The following is an 18,281-nucleotide window of genomic DNA, read 5'->3' as shown; positions in this document are numbered from 1 at the left end:
AAGTCAGTCGAGGCAGAAACCAGCCACTCCAGCGGCCCTGCAAAAAGCCAACCCGTTGGATGCAGTCCCCTCTTCCCTACCCCTCCATTCGCCCAGAAGCCTCGAGCTGGTGACTTTCTCCCAACATGCTGAGCTGTTTGCTTGAGGGAGGGACAGTTGGGGGTAAAGTGAAACCGCTCTTCTGTTTTCAGTGCAGCTGTTCTCAACTCTGGACTTGCCTGGGGAACTGGAACTCTTTAACTGGTTTCTGCTTCCCATAAAGGTATTTTGATTTGTAAGTGGTGTCTCTGTTGGGTCAAGGGCTAGGACTTCCTATCCCATCATCTGGCTGACATCCCGACCCGACAATAGTTTCCCAAAGGGAAACACATCAGGCTATAGAACCCAGAATAATTTATCAGAAATAAATCATTTACTGAGTGCTATGGAGTAGGGTGTACCCCTTAATATTATAAGCCCTCGTTTTACAGATGAGAAAGCCAAGGCACAGACGTAACACAACAAAATAGCAGGTAAAAAGTGACTGGTATGTAGTAGGCACTCAAAAATGAAAACCTTTTCTCTTAAACTCTTTTGAGATCGGGAAATTATTCTGGATGGAGGAAGGAGCCGTGAACCAATGAATGTTGCAGCTTCTAGAAGCTGGAAAGGGGTAGGAAACGGATTCTTCCAAGACCCTCCAGAGAAAACGCAGCCCTGCCAGCACCCTGACTTAGTCCAGTGAGACCTATTCTGGAATTCTGACTTCCAGAATTCTAAGATAATAGATTTATTTTGTCTTAAGCCACTAAGTTTCTGGTAATTTGTTACAGCAGACATAGGAAACTAATATAGAAGTCTGAGTTAAAAAAAAAATACATTCAGATAAAATTACTTAGGAAACACTTTATTGCACAAAATTTACATCTGTTGTATATGATGAAAAGCATGGCAAAAACAACCTTTTGTTAATTCATTTTTCTTTGCGATTTTTCTGTGAAAAGTAAAGATTTCCTAATACATTCTTTTTATATAGTTGTTTAACAGTTGTGTTGGTAATAAGTGTCTTGGGACATAAGGTATAAAACTGAAAACGGATCAGAAAAGTGCAGGGGGAAGACCACTGCCAAAGAGTAACCTCCAGGAACTCGGCATTTTCCATGGCAAGGCAGACGCTGAGGGGTCATCACACTGCAACTGAAGAACAAAATATGTAATCCTTCAACTTTATCACTAAATCTCTTTTTAACACATATTATAAAACTCTCCCTTTGTTGTTGTTGTTCCTTTTGGTTTTGACACTTCTAGCTGTGATTTATTGTAAGGAAAAAACAAAGTAATACATTTCTGTGTCTTTATATCAGCTGAAGATAAATTTCCTCAATTTCCAAGCCATAAAGATACGAACCAGAAAAGCTATAAATAGAGTCCATGGAGCAAAATCAAATTCAAAAGAAACAGTGGTTAAAAAAAAAATCAATGCTGTGTGATTTGTATCAATTTGTTCTTCAAAAAAGCATGAATTAAAAAGACAGTCACCTACCTTGTAAAGTAGGCTTAGGTTACTTTTGTTATGCCTAAAGGCTAACTGATTTCCCCAGGTGTCATGCTCTTATTTCATAATAGAGAAAAGTATTTTAATTATAATGCATATTGATAGCTAAAGTACTGCTCACAAAGCTATACCTTTTGCTTAAAAGTAAAAGAAAAACCTGAATTCCAAAGAGGACTTGTTTATCCTTATAAAAAGCTGCCTGGTATAATTAATGCAACACTAAGAATGAATACAATGAAGTATTTAAGATTTTCCTTTTTTTTTTGAAAATCAGCCTTAATGAAACAACTGCAGACAACAGGTTGCTTAGCTGTCTTCTTTTGAAAAGTTCAGCTAACTTAAATTTTATATAAAGACGTCTAAATTTAACATAAACTTTCACTTACTTGGTCTACTTATATAGTATGTAAAAATGCAAGTTGATGAATACATAACCAGAGAAATCAGAGACTTAAGCTTTAGTGAAACTTACACATGGTTTGATTATCTGAAGCCATTCATTAAGATATTCAACAAGACCTAACGCATCTGGGATATTGTCTCCTTCCGAAACGAATTTCAGCAGAATCACCATTGGGATTTCTTTAGAACAGCTACAACAATTAAAAAGAATAATTAGATATTCTTCTACTGATACAAGATGATGGTTCCAGTGTGCCTGTTTTTATAGCTGAGATAATCTGCCAGGTTTTAGGCAAGGAGATGTCACATCACAAGATCACTTATGTACCTTCTATTTGTAGGGACAAAACTAGGAGCCATGTAACACCCACCCTGGGCACATGAATGTTCCTGCCCCACACCAAGATTTGTGCTGGAAAATTAAAAGAACATCAATTTTGTGAGAAATATCTGTAAATAGCATGAATTTTAAAGCTACAGACGGTAGAGTTGCAGTATCTTGCAGATACAAACATTTAATTCAAAATGTTTAATTCAAAACAGAATTTAATTCAAAACAGAAAACAGACCAAAAAATTAGTAGTGGTAGTTTCTTCTGGGTGACAGAAGTGAGTATTTAAAATATTGTTTCTTTTGACTATTCTACATTTTCAAAATGTTCTATGAGGAACATGTCTTTCATAGTATTTTGTCTAGTGTTGCTAACTTTGTGGGCAAAGTTAACAGCTGCCCAGAGGTTGTTCTCTGCCCTCACGGTTTCACCCTATACTTGTGAGCTCAGGGTTGAGGAGGGTTCAGGCAGGCCCCAGGGCTCTTCCCCCAGCAGCTGTGTCCCTCTGGTTCTCTGCCTCATACTCTCCAGCTGTGTCAGCCACCCCAACTCTGGTTTCCAGTCCCCTCGACTTAGCAAGACGGCTGCACTCTGCCTGGGTCCCCCCACCCCACGCTGCAGTCCTGCAGGAAGCTGGGGCAATAGCAGGACTCTACTGCTTTCTCCCAGGCTTCACAGCTGTGTGCTGCATGGTGTCCAATGTCTGATGAACAGCTGTTTCATTAATGTTGTCCAGTTTCCCATTGTTTATGGCAGGAGGGCAAGTCTGCTATCAGCTACTCTGACACGGTCAGAAGCAAAGCTAGGAGACTGACTTGCAAAGAAGCAAGAAGTCAGTTTGAAGGGGCAGAGTGCGGGGGGAGTGCGAAGACAGCAGAATCCCCCTCCCCCTGCGGAGAAGGGCGAGACCAGCAAGGACAAACAGGAAGCGACGTAGGACTCTGGCAAACTGGGCAGGTTGTTGCAAAGGAGACGAGGAGAAAAGGAGAGGGAAAAAAAGCAAGGAAGAATGCGACAGCTCTGGGGACACTGTGAGGGCCAGGAGGCCAGCATCTGTGCAGAACGCACCCAGGGGGCCAGGCCAGAGGGGCCTGGAGGGCTCTGGATGGCACATTGCGGAGGATGAACCAGATTCCGCAAAAGGCAAGTAAAACTGCTGATGGATTTTTACTCAGGGAGTCTTGTGATCAGTTTTGCATTTTAGAAAGTTAATTCCAGCATTGCTGCTGAGGTGGTCAGGGCAGGTCAGAATGAGGCAGTAGGCGATCGATCAAGAGACCCTGACAGCAGCTGCTATTGCCTGGACTGTGTCCCTCCAGGGTCTACAAGTGGAAGCCTCACCCACAGGCGACTGTATCTGGAGGCAGGAGGTTTAGGAGGTAATTCAGTGAAAGGTCACAGGAGGGGGCCCTAATCCGATGGGACCATGGCCTTACAAGGAGAGAAGGAGCTCTCTCTCTGCTGCGTGAGGACACAGCCAGAGGTGGCCGTCTGCAGGCCAGGAAGAGGGCCCTCCCCAGAACCCGACCAGGCCAGCACCCTGACCTCCAGCCTCCAGAGCTGTGAGCAAATACATTTCTGTTGTTTAAGCCCCGCAGTCTATGGTCTGACAGAAGTGCAGGCCACGGGTGATGTGGCCTGAATGGAGCGAGAGAATGATTCAAAGCTGGTGGTTTGCAGGGCAGGTGTGGAGAATAACCAGGTGGCCAGGGCTTCTAGGCTGTGGTAAGAAAAGAGGTGAAATAATATACTAAAGGGCATAAGCTAGACAGGGAAAGAAGTGAAAACACGAATGGAAGATAGACTACGAAAAAAAGAAAAGTTGAAGGAAATGATGGTTTTAATAAGAGCATAGATTTTCAGGTATAAAACAGGAGTTATTTAATGAGTACAGATCTTCTGTTTAGAACGATGACAAAGTTCTGAAAGTGGATGGTGGTGATGGGTACACAACAATGAATGTACTGAATGTCACTTAACTGTACACTTAAAAATGGTTAATTTAATGTTATGTACACCTCACCACCACCACCACTGCAAAGAGGACTGACTGCAGAGGTTGCACAGAATATGTATCAGGACCCCTAACATGACACACATACTAAAGCATTAAATATGGCTTTTCAGGAACCAATTCTATAACCACATTTCAATCTTTCCCCTGAATGTAACACGGTACCTATTTAATGAAGACATTTTCAGAGTTCCAGTAAGTACTCCAAACACTATCCCAGTTATCTTACTTTCATTTTCAGATAAGATGCGCAGCAAATATACAGGTAAGCTCACCCTTCGTCATAGAGTGTTTTTGTGATACCTCCTCCAGGAATACGGACACAAAACTCAGAATCGTCTATTTCAGGAATGCATGGGCTTTTTTCCATTTCTTCCCAGTTAAGGCTCTGTATTTTATTCTGAACACTTTTTTTCGTGGAAGGTGTAAGTAGGTACCTGAAGGGAGTACTGGAAACAATCATATAATTAACTAAAAACTCACAAATACGTACATTAAGACAATTAACAGTTCTTTTAGCAAAAATTATCTTGTTCTCCATATATTCTGCTGCACAAAGCAAAACACGTGTTTCAGCAGTCTATGGAAGAGCAACATGTAAAAATATTGCTCTGACTTGCTATTTACAAATTTAGGGGAGAGCGGAGAGACAGGAAAACTTAACCCAAGGCCAGGCCAGCGTGAAGATGTCCACAGCCACGCTCCCACCAGGCCCACTGTGAGAATCCCAGAAACTAAGTCTAGTCTTGAAAGGTTACTCTTGGCTAATAATTTCGTCAGAATTTTACAGGTGAAGAAATGATAATGTAATAAACTAGTTTAGATTTCTAAGTCTTGGATACTTTGTCTTCTACCTAAGAATTCAATCTGACATGCCTGGGAGCTATACTTAAAGGCAACTGTATTTCTGCAAATACAAATGGTTGAATATATGGAAATAAATAGAAACATCAATCCAGTCTTTGAAAAACGATCAACCAATAAACATCACGTACCCTTTCTTCTTTCCCTTCATCAGCTGAGGTTTGTGGCGCTGCCAGGCACGTGATACCACACAACAGAGCACAGCCCCAGAACCATTCCCACCTTTATCCTAGGATCCCAGTGCTGCAGCCCTGGGAATGTCAAGGGCCCCCCACCTCTACTCCTCCTAGCTCATGTTCTTTACCTCCTTCTTTCTAAATTGCAGGGAGGACAGGAAAGGATATGCATGGCTTTAAAATTTTATTTTAACCTTTTAATAGAGAAATCATCCTAATAACTGTATAAATCATAGCAAAATACTTTTCCAAAGACACAGACATACCTGCGGAGCTGGAAGTCATTACGGTGATACGAGTGGCTGCTTGAAAGAACAACAACTTTGGCACAGTTGCTGCTTTTCACCCAGAAAAGCAGTTTCTCACAGAATGACTTTGATTTATACTTTGTATACCATTCAAAGAATAAAACAAAAACAGAAAAGTTAGATCCTAGAGTTACAATAAGAGTAGTCTATATAGTATTTCACCCACGTTATGTGATGATATATAGTTTATATATACTAAAATTATAATTATTTTTACATCTACTTACCATCCTTAGACTGAAGGTGAAAGATGAGGAGCAATGACTATTTTTTTATTTTTATTTTTTAACATCTTTATTGGAGTAGAATTGCTTTACAATGGTGCGTTAGTTTCTGCTTTATAACAAAGTGAATCAGTTATACATATACATATATCCCCATATCTCCTACCTCTTGCGTCTCCCTCCCACCCTCCCTATCCCACCCCTCAGGGTGGTCACAAAGCACCGAGCTGATCTCCCCGTGCTATGCGGCTGCTTCCCACTAGTTATCTACTTTCCATTTGGTAGTGTATATATGTCCACACAACTCTCTCACTTTGTCCCAGCTTACTCTTCACCCTCCCCGTATCCTCAAGTCCATTCTCAAGTAGGTCTTTGTCTTTATTCCCGTCTTGCCCCTAGGTTCTTTGTGACCATTTTTTTTTTGTATTTTTAGATTCTATATATATGTGTTAGCATACGGTATTTGTTTTTCTCTTTCTGACTTACTCCACTCTGTATGACAGACTCTAGGTCCATCCACCTCACTACAAATGACTCAATTTTGTTTCTTTTTATGGCTGAGTAATATTCCATTGTATATATGTGCCACATCTTCTTCTTTATCCATTCATCTGTCGATGGACACTTAGGTTGCTTCCAAGTCCTGGGTATTGAAAATAGAGCTGCATAGAACATTGTGGCACATGACTCTTTTGAATTATGGTTTTCTCAGGGTGTATATATACATATATATATATATGTATATATATAGTGGGATTGCTGGGTCATATCCTAGTTCTATTTTTAGTTTTTTTTTTTTTTTTTTGCGGTATGCGGGCCTCTCACTGTTATGGCCTCTCCCATTGCAGAGCACAGGCTCCGGAAGCGCAGGCTCAGCGGCCATGGCTCATGGGCCCAGCCGCTCTGCGGCATGTGGGATCTTCCTGGACCGGGGCACGAACCCGTGTCCCCTGCATCAGCAGACGAACTCTCAACCACTGCGCCACCAGGGAAGTCTTTTAGTTTTTTAAGGAACCTCCATACTGTTATCCATAGCAGCTGTATCAATTTACATTCCCACCAACAATGCAAGAGGGTTCCCTTTTCTTCACACCCTCTCCAGCACTTGTTGTTTGTAGATTTTTTGAAGATGGCTATTCTGACTGGTGTGAGGTGATACCTCATCGTAGTTTGATTTGCATTTCTCTAATGATTAGTAATGTTGAGCATCCTTTCATGTGTTTGTTGGCAATCTGTATATCTTCTTTGGAGAAATGTCTATTTCGGTCTTCTGCCCATTTTTGGATTGGATTTTTTTTTTTTTTGCTATTGAGCTGCATGAGCTGCTTGTATATTTTGGAGATTAATGCTTTGTCAGTTGCTTCCTTTGCAAATATTTTCTCCCATTCTGAGGTTTGTCTTTTCATCTTATGGTTTCCTTTGCTGTGCAAAAGCTTTTAACTTTCATTAGTCCCATTTGTTTATTTTTGTTTTTATTTCCATTTCTCCAGGAGGTGGGTCAAAAAGATCTGTTGTGATTTATTATGTCATGGAGTGTTCTGCCTATGTTTTCCTCTGCCTATGTTTTCCTCTAAGAGTTTTATAGTGTCTGGCCTTACATTTAGGTCTTTAATCCATTTTGAGTTTACTTTTGTGTATGGTGTTAGGGACTGTGCTAATTTCATTCATTTACATGTAGCTGTCCAGTTTTCCCAGCACCACTTACTGAAGAGGCTGTTCACTGTATATTCTTGCCTCCTTTATCAAAGATAAGGTGACCATAGGTGGATGGGTTTATCTCTGGGCTCTCTATCCTGTTCTGTTGATCTATATTTCTGTTTTTGTGCCAGTACCATACTGTCTTGATTACTGTAGCTTTCTAGTATAGTCTGAAGTCAGGGAGACTGATTCCTCCAGCTCCATTTTTCCTTCTCAAGACTGCTTTGGCTATTCAGGGTCTTTTGTGTTTCCATACAAACTGAAATTTTTTGTTCTAGTTCTGTGAAAAATGCCATTGGTAGTTTGATAGGGATTGCACTGAATCTGTAGATTGCTTTGGGTAGTAGAGTCATTTTCACAATGTTGATTCTTCCAATCCAAGAACATGGTATATCTCTCCATATGTCTGTATCATCTTTAATTTCTTTCATCAGTGTCTTATAGTTTTCTGCATACAGGTGTTTTGTCTCCTTAGGTAGGTTTATTCCTAGGTATTTTATTCTTTTTGTTGCAATGGTAAATGGGAGTGTTTCCTTAATTTCTCTTTCAGATTTTTCATCATTAGTGTATAGGAATGCAAGAGATTTCTGTGCATTAATTTTGTATCCTGCTACTTCACCAAATTCATTGATTGGCTCTAGTAGTTTTCTTGTAGCATCTTTAGGATTCTCTATGTATAGTATGTCATCTGCAAACAGTGACGGTTTTACTTCTTTTCCGATTTGGATTCCTTCTTTTTCTTTTTCTTCTCTGATTGCTGTGGCTAAAATTTCCAAAACTATGTTGAATAATAGTGGTGAGAGTGGGCAACCTTGCCTTGTTCCTGATCTTAGTGGAAATGGTTTCAGTTTTTCACCACTGAGAATGATGTTGGCTGTGGGTTTGTCATATATGGCCTTTATTACGTTGAGGTAAGTTCCCTCTATGCCTACTTTCTGGAGGGTTTTTATCATAAACGGGTGTTGAATTTTGTCGAAACCGTTTCTGCATCTAATGAGATGATTATATGGTTTTTCTCCTTCAAATTGTTAACATGGTTTATCACATTGATTGATTTGTGTATACTGAAGAATCCTTGCATTCCTGGGATAAACCCCACTTGATCATGGTGTATGATCCTTTTAATGTGCTGTTGGATTCTGTTAGCTAGTATTTTGTTCAGGACTTTTGCATCTATGTTCATCAGTGATATTGGCCTGTAGCTTTCTTTTTTTGTGGCATCTTTGTCTGGTTTTGGTATCAGGGTGATGGTGGCCTCGTAGAATGAGTTTGGGAGTGTTCCTCTTTCTGCTATATTTTCTAAGAGTTTGCGAAGGATAGGTGTTAGCTCTTCTCTAAATGTTTGATAGAATTCGCCTGTGAAGCCATCTGGTCCTGGGCTTTTGTTTGTTGGAAGATTTTTAATGACAGTTTCAATTTCAGTACTTGTAATTGGTCTGTTTATATTTTCTATTTCTTCCTGGTTCAGTCTCGAAAGGTTGTGCTTTTCTAAGAATTTGTCCATTTCTTCCAGGTTGTCCCTTTTATTGGCATATAGGTGCTTTTAGTAATCTCTCATGAGCAACCAAACCAAAACACAAATCCACCAATGATAACAAGCGCTAAAAACGATACTAAAAAAAAAACCCCCAAACCAAAAAACGCTGTCAGAACCCTAGGACAAATGGCAAAAGCAAAGCTATACAGACAAAATCACACAAAGAAGCATACACATACACACTCACAAAAAGAGAAAAAGGAAAAAAAAAAAATATATATATATAAAAATAAAAAAAGAGAGCAACCAAATCAATAAATAAATCTACCAATGATAATAAGCTCTAAATACTAAACTAAGATAAACATAAAACCAGAAACAAATTAGATGCAGAAAGCAAACTGCAAGTCTACAGTTGCTACCAAAGTCCACTGCTTCAATTTTGGGATGATTCATTGTCTATTCAGGTATTCCAGAGATGCAAGGTACATCAAGTTGATTGTGGAGATTTAATCCACTGCTCCTGAGGCTGCTGGGAGAGATTTCCCTTTCTCTTCTTTGTTCACACAGCTCCTGGGGTTCAGCTTTGGATTTGGCCCTGCTTCTGCGTGTAGGTTGTGTGAGGGCATCTCTTCCCCACCCAAATAGGACAGGGTTAAAGAAGTGGCTGCTTAGGGGGCTCTGGCTCACTCAAGCTGGGGGGAGGGAGGGGTACATAATGTGGGGCGAGCCTGTGGTGGCAGAGGCTGGCGTGACGTTGTAACAGCCTGAGGCGTGCCATGTGTTCTCCCGGGGAAGCTGTCCCTGGATCAAAGGACTCTGGCAGTGGTGGGTCGCACAGGCTCCTGGGAGGGGAGGTGTGGATAGTGACCTGGGCTTACACACAGGCTTCTTGGTGGCTGCAGCAGCAGCCTTAGCATCTCATGCCTGTCTCTGGGGACCGCACTGATAGACGCAGCTCACGCCCGTCTCTGGAGGTTGTTTAGGTGGTGCTCTGAATCCCCTCTCCTTGTGCATCCCAAAACAATGGTCTCTTGCATTTTAGGCAGGTCCAGAGTTTTCCCTGGACTCCCTCCCTGTTAGCTGTGGCACATTAACCCCCTTCAGGCTGTCTTCACGCAGCCAACCCCAGTCCTCTCCCTGGGATCTGACCTCTGACGCCCGAGCCTCAGCTCCCAGCCCCCATGCGCCCCGTCGGGTGAGCAGACAAGCCTCTCGGGCTGGTGAGTGCTGGTCGGCACCGATGCTCAGTGCGGGAATCTCTCCACTTTGCCCTCTGCACCCCTCTTGCTGCGCTCTCCTCTGTGGCTCCAAAGCTTCCCCCCAGCCACCCCCCGTCTCCGCCAGTGAAGGGGCTTCCCAGTGTGTGGAAACTTTTCCTCCTTCACAGCTCCCTCCCGGAGGTGCAGGTCCCGTCCCTATTCTTTTCTCTCTGTTTTTCCTTTTTTCTTTTGCCCTACCCAGGTACATGGGGAGTTTCTTGCCTTTTGGGAAGTCTGAGGTCTTCTGCCAGCATTCAGTAGGTGTTCTGTAGGAGTTGTTCCACATGTAGATGTATTTGTGGGGAGGAAGGTGATCACCACGTCTTACTCCTCCACCATCTTGAAGGCACCCCACAATGACTGTTTATTTTATCTTTACAACTAGAGATAAGCTAAGTGTGAGGAATCTAGATTTCAGTTTCCCAGTTCTGTACTTCAGTGATCTATTGTCACTCAAAAACCACCACGCGGTTATCTATGAGACGTCTTGCCAGAAATTTCTGCCCTAAATCTGATCAGAAAGAAACAGGTGAATCCAGAAGGCTGAACATCTGGCCTGGGTCCCTCAGAGGAGTCAATATTGTGAATCACAGAAGGAGGAGGGCAGCTCTACACTGAACCCCAACTGAAAAGATATAACAGCCTAAGGCAACACACAAACCTTGCCTGGATCCAGAATTGAAGGATATTTGGGGAACAACTGGGGAATTTGAATATGCCAAATGCTAGTACTTAATAATTCACTAAATGCTGACTTTCTAGGTGTGTGGCAGTGTTGTGGTTGTGAGGTTGTGTGTGAAGGAGAGTCTCCTTCTTGTATGGAGTGAGCAGCATGATGTCAGCAGCCTCCTTTTGGACTGTTTGGCAGGAGGAAACTGCGTGTACTTGTGCAAAGAGAATCAAGCAGGTGTGGCAAGATGTGAACAGATGACTGATCTGGGTCATAAAATTTGGGGGGAAAACCCATTTTATGGAAACTCTTTTCAGAGACTGTTAATAAAATAATTATTCAATAAAATATAAAATGCAGGTAAGAAATGGCTACCTTTTAAAAACAGAAGGGCAGTTTGTGTCGTGGTTAAGAGAGGCCAGCTCCAGAGACAGGCTGCCGGGTCTAGAATGCTGGCTCCACCCATGAACCACACGGCTTGAGCAAGCTGCCTGAGCTTCTGTGTTTCCGATTTCTCACTTGTAAAATTAAGATAATTAGCATCTGCCTCCTAGGATTGTTGTGAGGACTGAGTAGAGCAACATGCTTGAAGTATTTAGAGTATTACTGGTGCAAAGAATCTATGCTCAAAAAATGTTTGCTACTTTGAAAGCACTCTTTATTTACATCTATCAACAATTTCAGGGACTTCCCTGGTGGCGCAGTGGTTAAGAATCTGCCTGCCAATGCAGGGGACATGGGTTCAAGCCCTGGTCCGGGAAGATCCCACATGCTGTGGAGCAACTAAGCCCGTGCGCCACAACTACTGAGCCTGTGTTCTAGAGCCCGCAAGCCACAACTACTGAGCCTGTGTGCCGCAACTACCAAAGCCTGTGCGCCTAGAGCCCGCGCCCTGCAACAAGAGAAGCCACTGCAATGAGAAGCCGAGCAGCCCCCGCCCAAAGCCTGTGCACCGCAACCAAGAGTAGCCCCTGCCCGCCACAACTAGAGAAAGCCCACATGCAGCAACGAAGACCCAACACAGCCAATAAATAAATTAATTAATTAATTAATTTTTAAAAATTCGTTTAGAAGTGTCTGAATTGTCCATCTTACTTCTCGAACTTACAGATATTAGGAAGAGAACAAAAAAGCCACGTGGCACAATGTAAAACTGCTAGCAACTCTCACTGCCAAACTTTTTGTGTGATATTGTTAACTAAGGAAAGAGTAATAAATATTAAAATAACCATAGCTCCATTCATGATAGCCTCAAACTGGAAAAAAATCAAATGCTCCATCAACAGTATGGGTAAATCATGGTTTATTTACACAACAGATTCATGCACAGAGGTGAGAAGGAAGTAACTACCTCTACCTGCAACAATGTGGAAGCACCTAGCAGACAGAATGTGGAGTAAAGGAGGCCAGACGTGAAGTGCACCCGTGAGATCCCGCTCCTACAACATGGTGACTGTGGGTGTGTGTGGAGGGGCCCCCGGGAAGGGGAGACCTTTCTGCCCCCCTGAACAGGTGGTACCTCAATCCACTCTACACCAAGGCTCTGTCTAGAAGCCGAGGATACAGGAGTGAATGACACCTTGTCACTTTTCTCAAGGAACTTCCATTCTATCAGGTGGGAAGTGAGGAGTCGTGAAGAAAACTAGCTCAGGATAAGATAAGAGAAAGGATGCTGGGGGGAGGTCTTTTTGATGAGGGACAGCTAAGCAAAGACTAAAGGAAGTGAGCCATTCAGGTGTCCAGTGGAGAAGTGGTCCAGGCAGAGAAACTACTGTGAGGACTGAGACAGGATGAGCTTAATGTGTTTGAACAGCACAGGGTGGCCAGTGTGGCTGGAGCAGGGCAATCAAGAGCGGGAGCAGGGGACAGGCATGCAGGACAGCTGGACGTGGGGCCAGGGACAGAGCTGCCCCGCAGATGCTCCATGGTAACCAAATGCTCTTTATGGCAGCTGCTCGCCACGCATGGCTGTGGAGAACTTGCAATGTGGCTACTGGGACAGAGGAACTAAATTTTTAATTTTACTTACTTTTAATGAATGAGTCAAAATTTAAACAGCTACATGTGTCTAGTGGCTGCCACATCAGAGATGTAGGGCCTGTCGGGCCGTGGTGAGGGCTGTGAACTCGCTTTGAGATGGGAAGCTACTGGCGGGTTTGGAAGGCAGAAGTGACGTGCTTTGATTAAGATTTAAAGGATCACGGGTAGAGCTGTCTGCGGGGCGGGTGGTGCAGGAGCAGAATCAGGGCATGAGGGAGGGGGTGGCTGGACTGGAGTGGTGGCAGCGGAAGACGAAAGAAGTTGGATTCAGAAAATATTTTCATATATATATAATTTTTATGTAGATGCCACTGGTTTGAAATGTAACTCAAATAGAATAAACCTGTAATATTTATATGCTTAAAGTTTTTCACCAATGCTACCTGAATCAGGAATATATAAGACCCAAGCTATATGTCCCAATTCCTTTCAATATATTCATGAAACAATACTAACAACTCTGAAATTTTATGAGTATTTCTCTATAGAATCAGACCTTGCTTAACTGTATAAACATAAACAAAGAAATGATTTTTGAGTCTTAATGATAATGACTCAGTATTTTCTCATTATATTGCACTTTAATAAACTTAAGAAGGCAAAAATAACATACTAACCTTAATAAAAATGGATCTTAACTGAAGAGCCACTAGTTTCTTTGAAGGCGATGCATACACTGCAAGTCCAAGAAAATGAAACCAAATGATAGTTAAATTGAAGGAGTCATACAAGTGAAGTTATAATGATAAAAAGCTGAACTAGGAGAACTTCTGTATCTAAATGTTTTCGATAGTTAAAATATAGAACATATGCACTATATCATTTAGTTAAAACAAAACACTTTAATACCTCAGAATTCACCTGTGGGCTTTATTCTACAGAATACATTCAGTGCTGAAAAGTTAACTGTAAGAAAATTATCAAAAATTATTTCTCTTCTTTGACTGTAAATCCAGAGAAGTATTCCCCTGGAAATTTCTAGCATTATGACAAATGACATCATTCTTAAGATCGTTTTTGGTTTCTGATATTCTTTCCTCTTTTCTCTAGAGAACAGCAACAGTCATTGGGATTAGAACAAGGAAGAATAAAATGCAGCGAATGTTAGCTGGGTAATAAAATACCTGCAATAGGTACATGTGTTCTTTAGGAGTTTTTGAAAGACCTGAAATAACATGCAAAAATTTTTGTGAGTCGACGTGTGTGAATTTTTTCTGCAAAAAGGATCCACAATTTTCATCAGATTCTACAAGGGGCCTACTTTACTGACGCTTAAGAGGTCCTGCCCAACTTCACCTCCAAGAATGAGGTGCTCCAAAATGACCCAAGGACAAAATACAGAGTGCCTGAGGACATGTGATTAGGCCACTGTGCCAAGGGGTAAGCTTTCAGTTACTGTAAAAAGATTACAAATAACCCTAGACTTGGGCACAGCCTTTGGTGGATCACGTCTCTCCTGTTATACAGGTCTTTTCGGGGTTGTCTCATTGGACTGGTGCACGTGGGGTGGCCACGGCTGTACTCCCATCAGCGAGTCTGCTGACCACCAGGTATGTGTGGGGCAAAGGAGGCTAGAGCAGGTCTAGGAATTAGGGAAAAGGGCAGGCTGAGCTTTAAAATATAAGATGTACCACTTTCTACAACAGCAACACTTGTGTTCTCCACCAGTGTATCACGAAGGTCTTTTTTTGTTGTTAAGACCCTGTTTTCCAGATCCTTTTTCTTGTCAGGTGATGTAACATCGCCTTTCACATATTCTGGCTAAAAATATTTAGCTTTTAAATAATCAAGCCTTTATTCCTAACTCCAGTTTCAGAAAATACAGAAACTAGAGGAACGTGGCAAATGACACCACAGGAAGCAATCAGACAAACGTAGAAGGTGGGACATTCTATAGGACAATGTGTCCAGTTTTTTCCTTCAATAAATCAGTTTTGCAAAGAAGGAAAAGAGATTATGCAGGGTAAGAGATTTCAAAGGCACGATAATCAGAAGTACTATGGCCTGGTCTGGACAAACTAACTTTAAAGGACAGTTTTGGGTAAACTGGGCCTCTCTCGATAGGGTATAGGAAGATATTGCTAATTTTGTTAAATGCAATGGTGTTTTAGCTATGTAAGAAAATGTACTATAAGAGGTGCATACTTACATATTTGGAGGTGGAATGTTGTGATGTCTATAATTTATTTCAAAAAGACACCTCATCTTAAAAAATAAAAAAGTGGATTAAAGAACTGTCTCCAATGGACCTGCTGCCAGTTTGTGTCAGAGGAAAAAGCCAGTGGGTCTTCTGCTGGAGCGAAGGTGCATTAGCAGGTGACGGGGAGGCAGGTCTCTGGGTCAGGCTGCCTCGATTAACCATGGGACCATGATTCCCTGTGCACTGGTTCCCTGATCTATAAAACCACCCATGGAGTAGTTGTGAGCATTAAGTGAATTAACACATGTAAATGCACAGTGTTCAGCTCAGAGGAGATACTCAACAAATGACAGTTGTTATCATTAGTCTAAATATAAAAATTCTAGTTCTACCATTTATAGTCCTTTGTCCTTCAAGGCAATACTTGAAATTATCTAGTGTTAATAAAACCATCTTTCTAAAGTGTATTTCATTATTGCAAGCTAATGACATGGTTAGTAAGACTGACAAAACCCAAAATGCTTCCTCACTTGTTTCTCGGTCCACCTACGGTCTTTCATGCTCCTGTCACCTTTGGCTTCTAAACCGAAGACTGAGAGGCCAAGGCAGCAGCTGCCCATCACGCGAAGTAACTGGAGGCCCCTTTGTTTTCCTCTCCTCCCGAGGGGCAGTCTCATCATGAACACAGTGGTTGGGGGCTGTAAACTGTGTGCCCCAACTAACCCAGCTTGACAGTCCAACAAGGAACTGTGGAGACGTACGGCGTGGGAAGAGCCCACACCTACTGCAGTGTTAGGAAACTCGGCCTCTCTGAGCCTCGTCAGTGTTACGACGGATTCTACAACGTGACAGGATGGCAGAGGACTGTGTGAGGTAGCGTATATTAAACATACGGGACTGAGCCCAGTGGAATTCTCTCTCCCTGATATTAGTGATGCTTACCCATGCCAGTAAGGAGAGAAAATAAAACTGAGGATAAAAGGGGAAAAACCCCACGTTAAACAAATAGGTATCTCAAATTCCATCCAAGGATACAAATACAACCACATCTCTCAAGGGAGCTGCCATTTAGGAAAGGCTAAGGACTAAACCAGGGTGTATGCAGGAGAGGAGAACACAGTGTCCTGAACTCTGCACAGAGCCGGTGCCAGGTGCTGCAGGACATACTGGGAGGGTCTGGTTCTGATTTAAAACAACTCTACCTTATAGGAGAATATAACACACCTTCAGCATTTATACTGAGTTCTGTTGAATTTTCTTCTGCAGTTGCATATGGATTGTTTCCAACCATCGGCACAAGACAATCAGTATAGAAGTAACCAATCTTATACATATTCAGTGTAGAAATAATCAGATCTATTGCAAGCTGGCCAACATTTCCAACAGATACTGCTGGCTGAAACAGTAAAATAATATATTCATTAAGTCAACCAAATTAGCAGCACTTTAAAAAGTTTAGTCAGAAGACAACAATCACAGCACTGGTACTGCACGCTTACGCTCAGGTGAATCACAGCTGGATTCTGACCCCTTCATTAGCTCCACCTTTCAGACTACTGATTGAACACTTACTAAATACCCCAATGGAATGAATCTTCCATTTCTTCAACCTAACATGGCTTCCCTCTTCACCACTCCACTGTCAAGGGTACCCCTAGTATCTTTTGGACATTACTTTCTCTATGACATTTTTCTTTTTTTTTTTTTTGCCAGGTATCTCCTGCAAAAACACTTCTTGTTTTTTGTGATTAATAAATATTTTTCAGGGAGATACTTTGAAATGAAGTCTAATTTCCTTTCTCAGTACACTATCACATGCTAATTTAAGCATTTATTGACATTTTATTTCTTTTTTGGCCACACAGCATGCGAGATCTTAGTTCCTGGACCAGGGATCAAACCCGTGCCCCCTGCAGTGGAAGGGTGAAGTCCTAACCACTGGACCACCAGGGAAGTCCCCATTAATATTTCTTGTGTGCACTATTATGATGAAAATTATCAAAAAGTAACTTTTCTATTACCATCATCCTTTTTAAAAACTGAAATATAATTAACATATAACATTATATTAATTTCAGTTGTACAACATTGTGATTCGACATCTGTACATACTGCAATATGATCACCTCAACAGGTCTAGTTAGTAACCAATGCCACACAGTCAGAAAAACCTTTTTTTCTTGTGATGAGAACTTTTTAAGATCTACTCATGTTAACAACTTTCAAAGGTACAATACAGTATTAACTATAGTCATCATGCTTTGAGTTACATCCCGGGACTTATTTTTGACTAGAGATTTGTACTTTTGACCCCCTTCTCCCATTTTATCCACCCCTGCTGGCAAGCACCAATCCATTCTCTGTATCTATAAGTTTTTGTTTGTTTTTTTAATTCCAAATATGAAGCTTTTCTTAAGAGGTCCTTGTGTCCCTCCCCCTCCCAATAAATCCTAGGGCCTTTCTGTACCTTTTTCAACGTTCTAACCTTATTTATATACATGTGTTTCCAACTAAACTGCAAAATCCTTGAGGAATCTAGTCTTTTTTGTCACATTTTGACACCACAGAACGCTCACTGAGTGAGCCAAAGTCTTTAGCAACCCGTCTGTAGTTTCCTGGCTAATGACAACGATTCGTTAGCTTGAACCTGACTCCCGAACTAACTGAGAAAAGGTTTTCCAGGATGAAATGTAAAGCGAGTGGCCCGCACGACACTAGCCAAGCACAGGTCACTCCCCAGCACGTTCCGCTCTCAGCCACCAGGACTCGGGGCCGTAGACCCGCGCGCGTTCGGGGAGCGCCGCTCGGACCCCCACTCCGCCCCCTCCCTCGGGGCCGGACTCACCATCAGGAGCGTGCACCCCGCGAGGTCGGGGACAGAGTCCCCGCAGGGGACAAACATGGTCTAGACGGCTGCTACAGCGGGAAAAGCCTGCGGCCGGAAATGCGGACAGGCGGTGCGCGGGGTCCTACGAGACCTTCGGCGCGGGGTTCTTCGAGGCCTACGGCACGGGGTCCTGAGGTGCCCGTGCCACCGCCTGCCGAGGCGGCGTGCGACAGGGCCTGCGTGGAGGCGCGGTGGCAGGGGCGGCGCCGCAGGGAGCCGGCGGGCACCGCGCGGAGGCGGCGGGCGGGGCCGAC

At 42.6% G+C, this 18,281-nt stretch overlaps 1 protein-coding gene across 1 annotated transcript; it reads right to left on the bottom strand.

The window, feature by feature from the left end:
* Nucleotides 1-870: 870 nt before the first annotated feature.
* PSMG2 (proteasome assembly chaperone 2) lies at nt 871-18,156 on the bottom strand. The gene is made up of 7 exons (XM_060310838.2): nt 17,986-18,156; nt 16,365-16,536; nt 13,618-13,676; nt 5,588-5,706; nt 4,557-4,730; nt 2,007-2,127; nt 871-1,176 (listed from the first exon to the last, which is right to left on the bottom strand). The coding sequence occupies exons 1-7, from the start codon at nt 18,040-18,042 to the stop codon at nt 1,078-1,080; spliced, it is 801 nt and encodes a 266-aa protein (XP_060166821.1). The 5' UTR covers nt 18,043-18,156; the 3' UTR covers nt 871-1,077.
* Nucleotides 18,157-18,281: the final 125 nt, after the last annotated feature.

The sequence above is a fragment of the Globicephala melas genome, chromosome 13 (assembly GCF_963455315.2).
Source record: "Globicephala melas chromosome 13, mGloMel1.2, whole genome shotgun sequence".
Classification (NCBI taxonomy): Eukaryota; Metazoa; Chordata; class Mammalia; order Artiodactyla; family Delphinidae; genus Globicephala; species Globicephala melas.
Note: the sequence above shows the minus strand (reverse complement) of the source record. Positions and strands in the feature narration are given on the sequence as shown.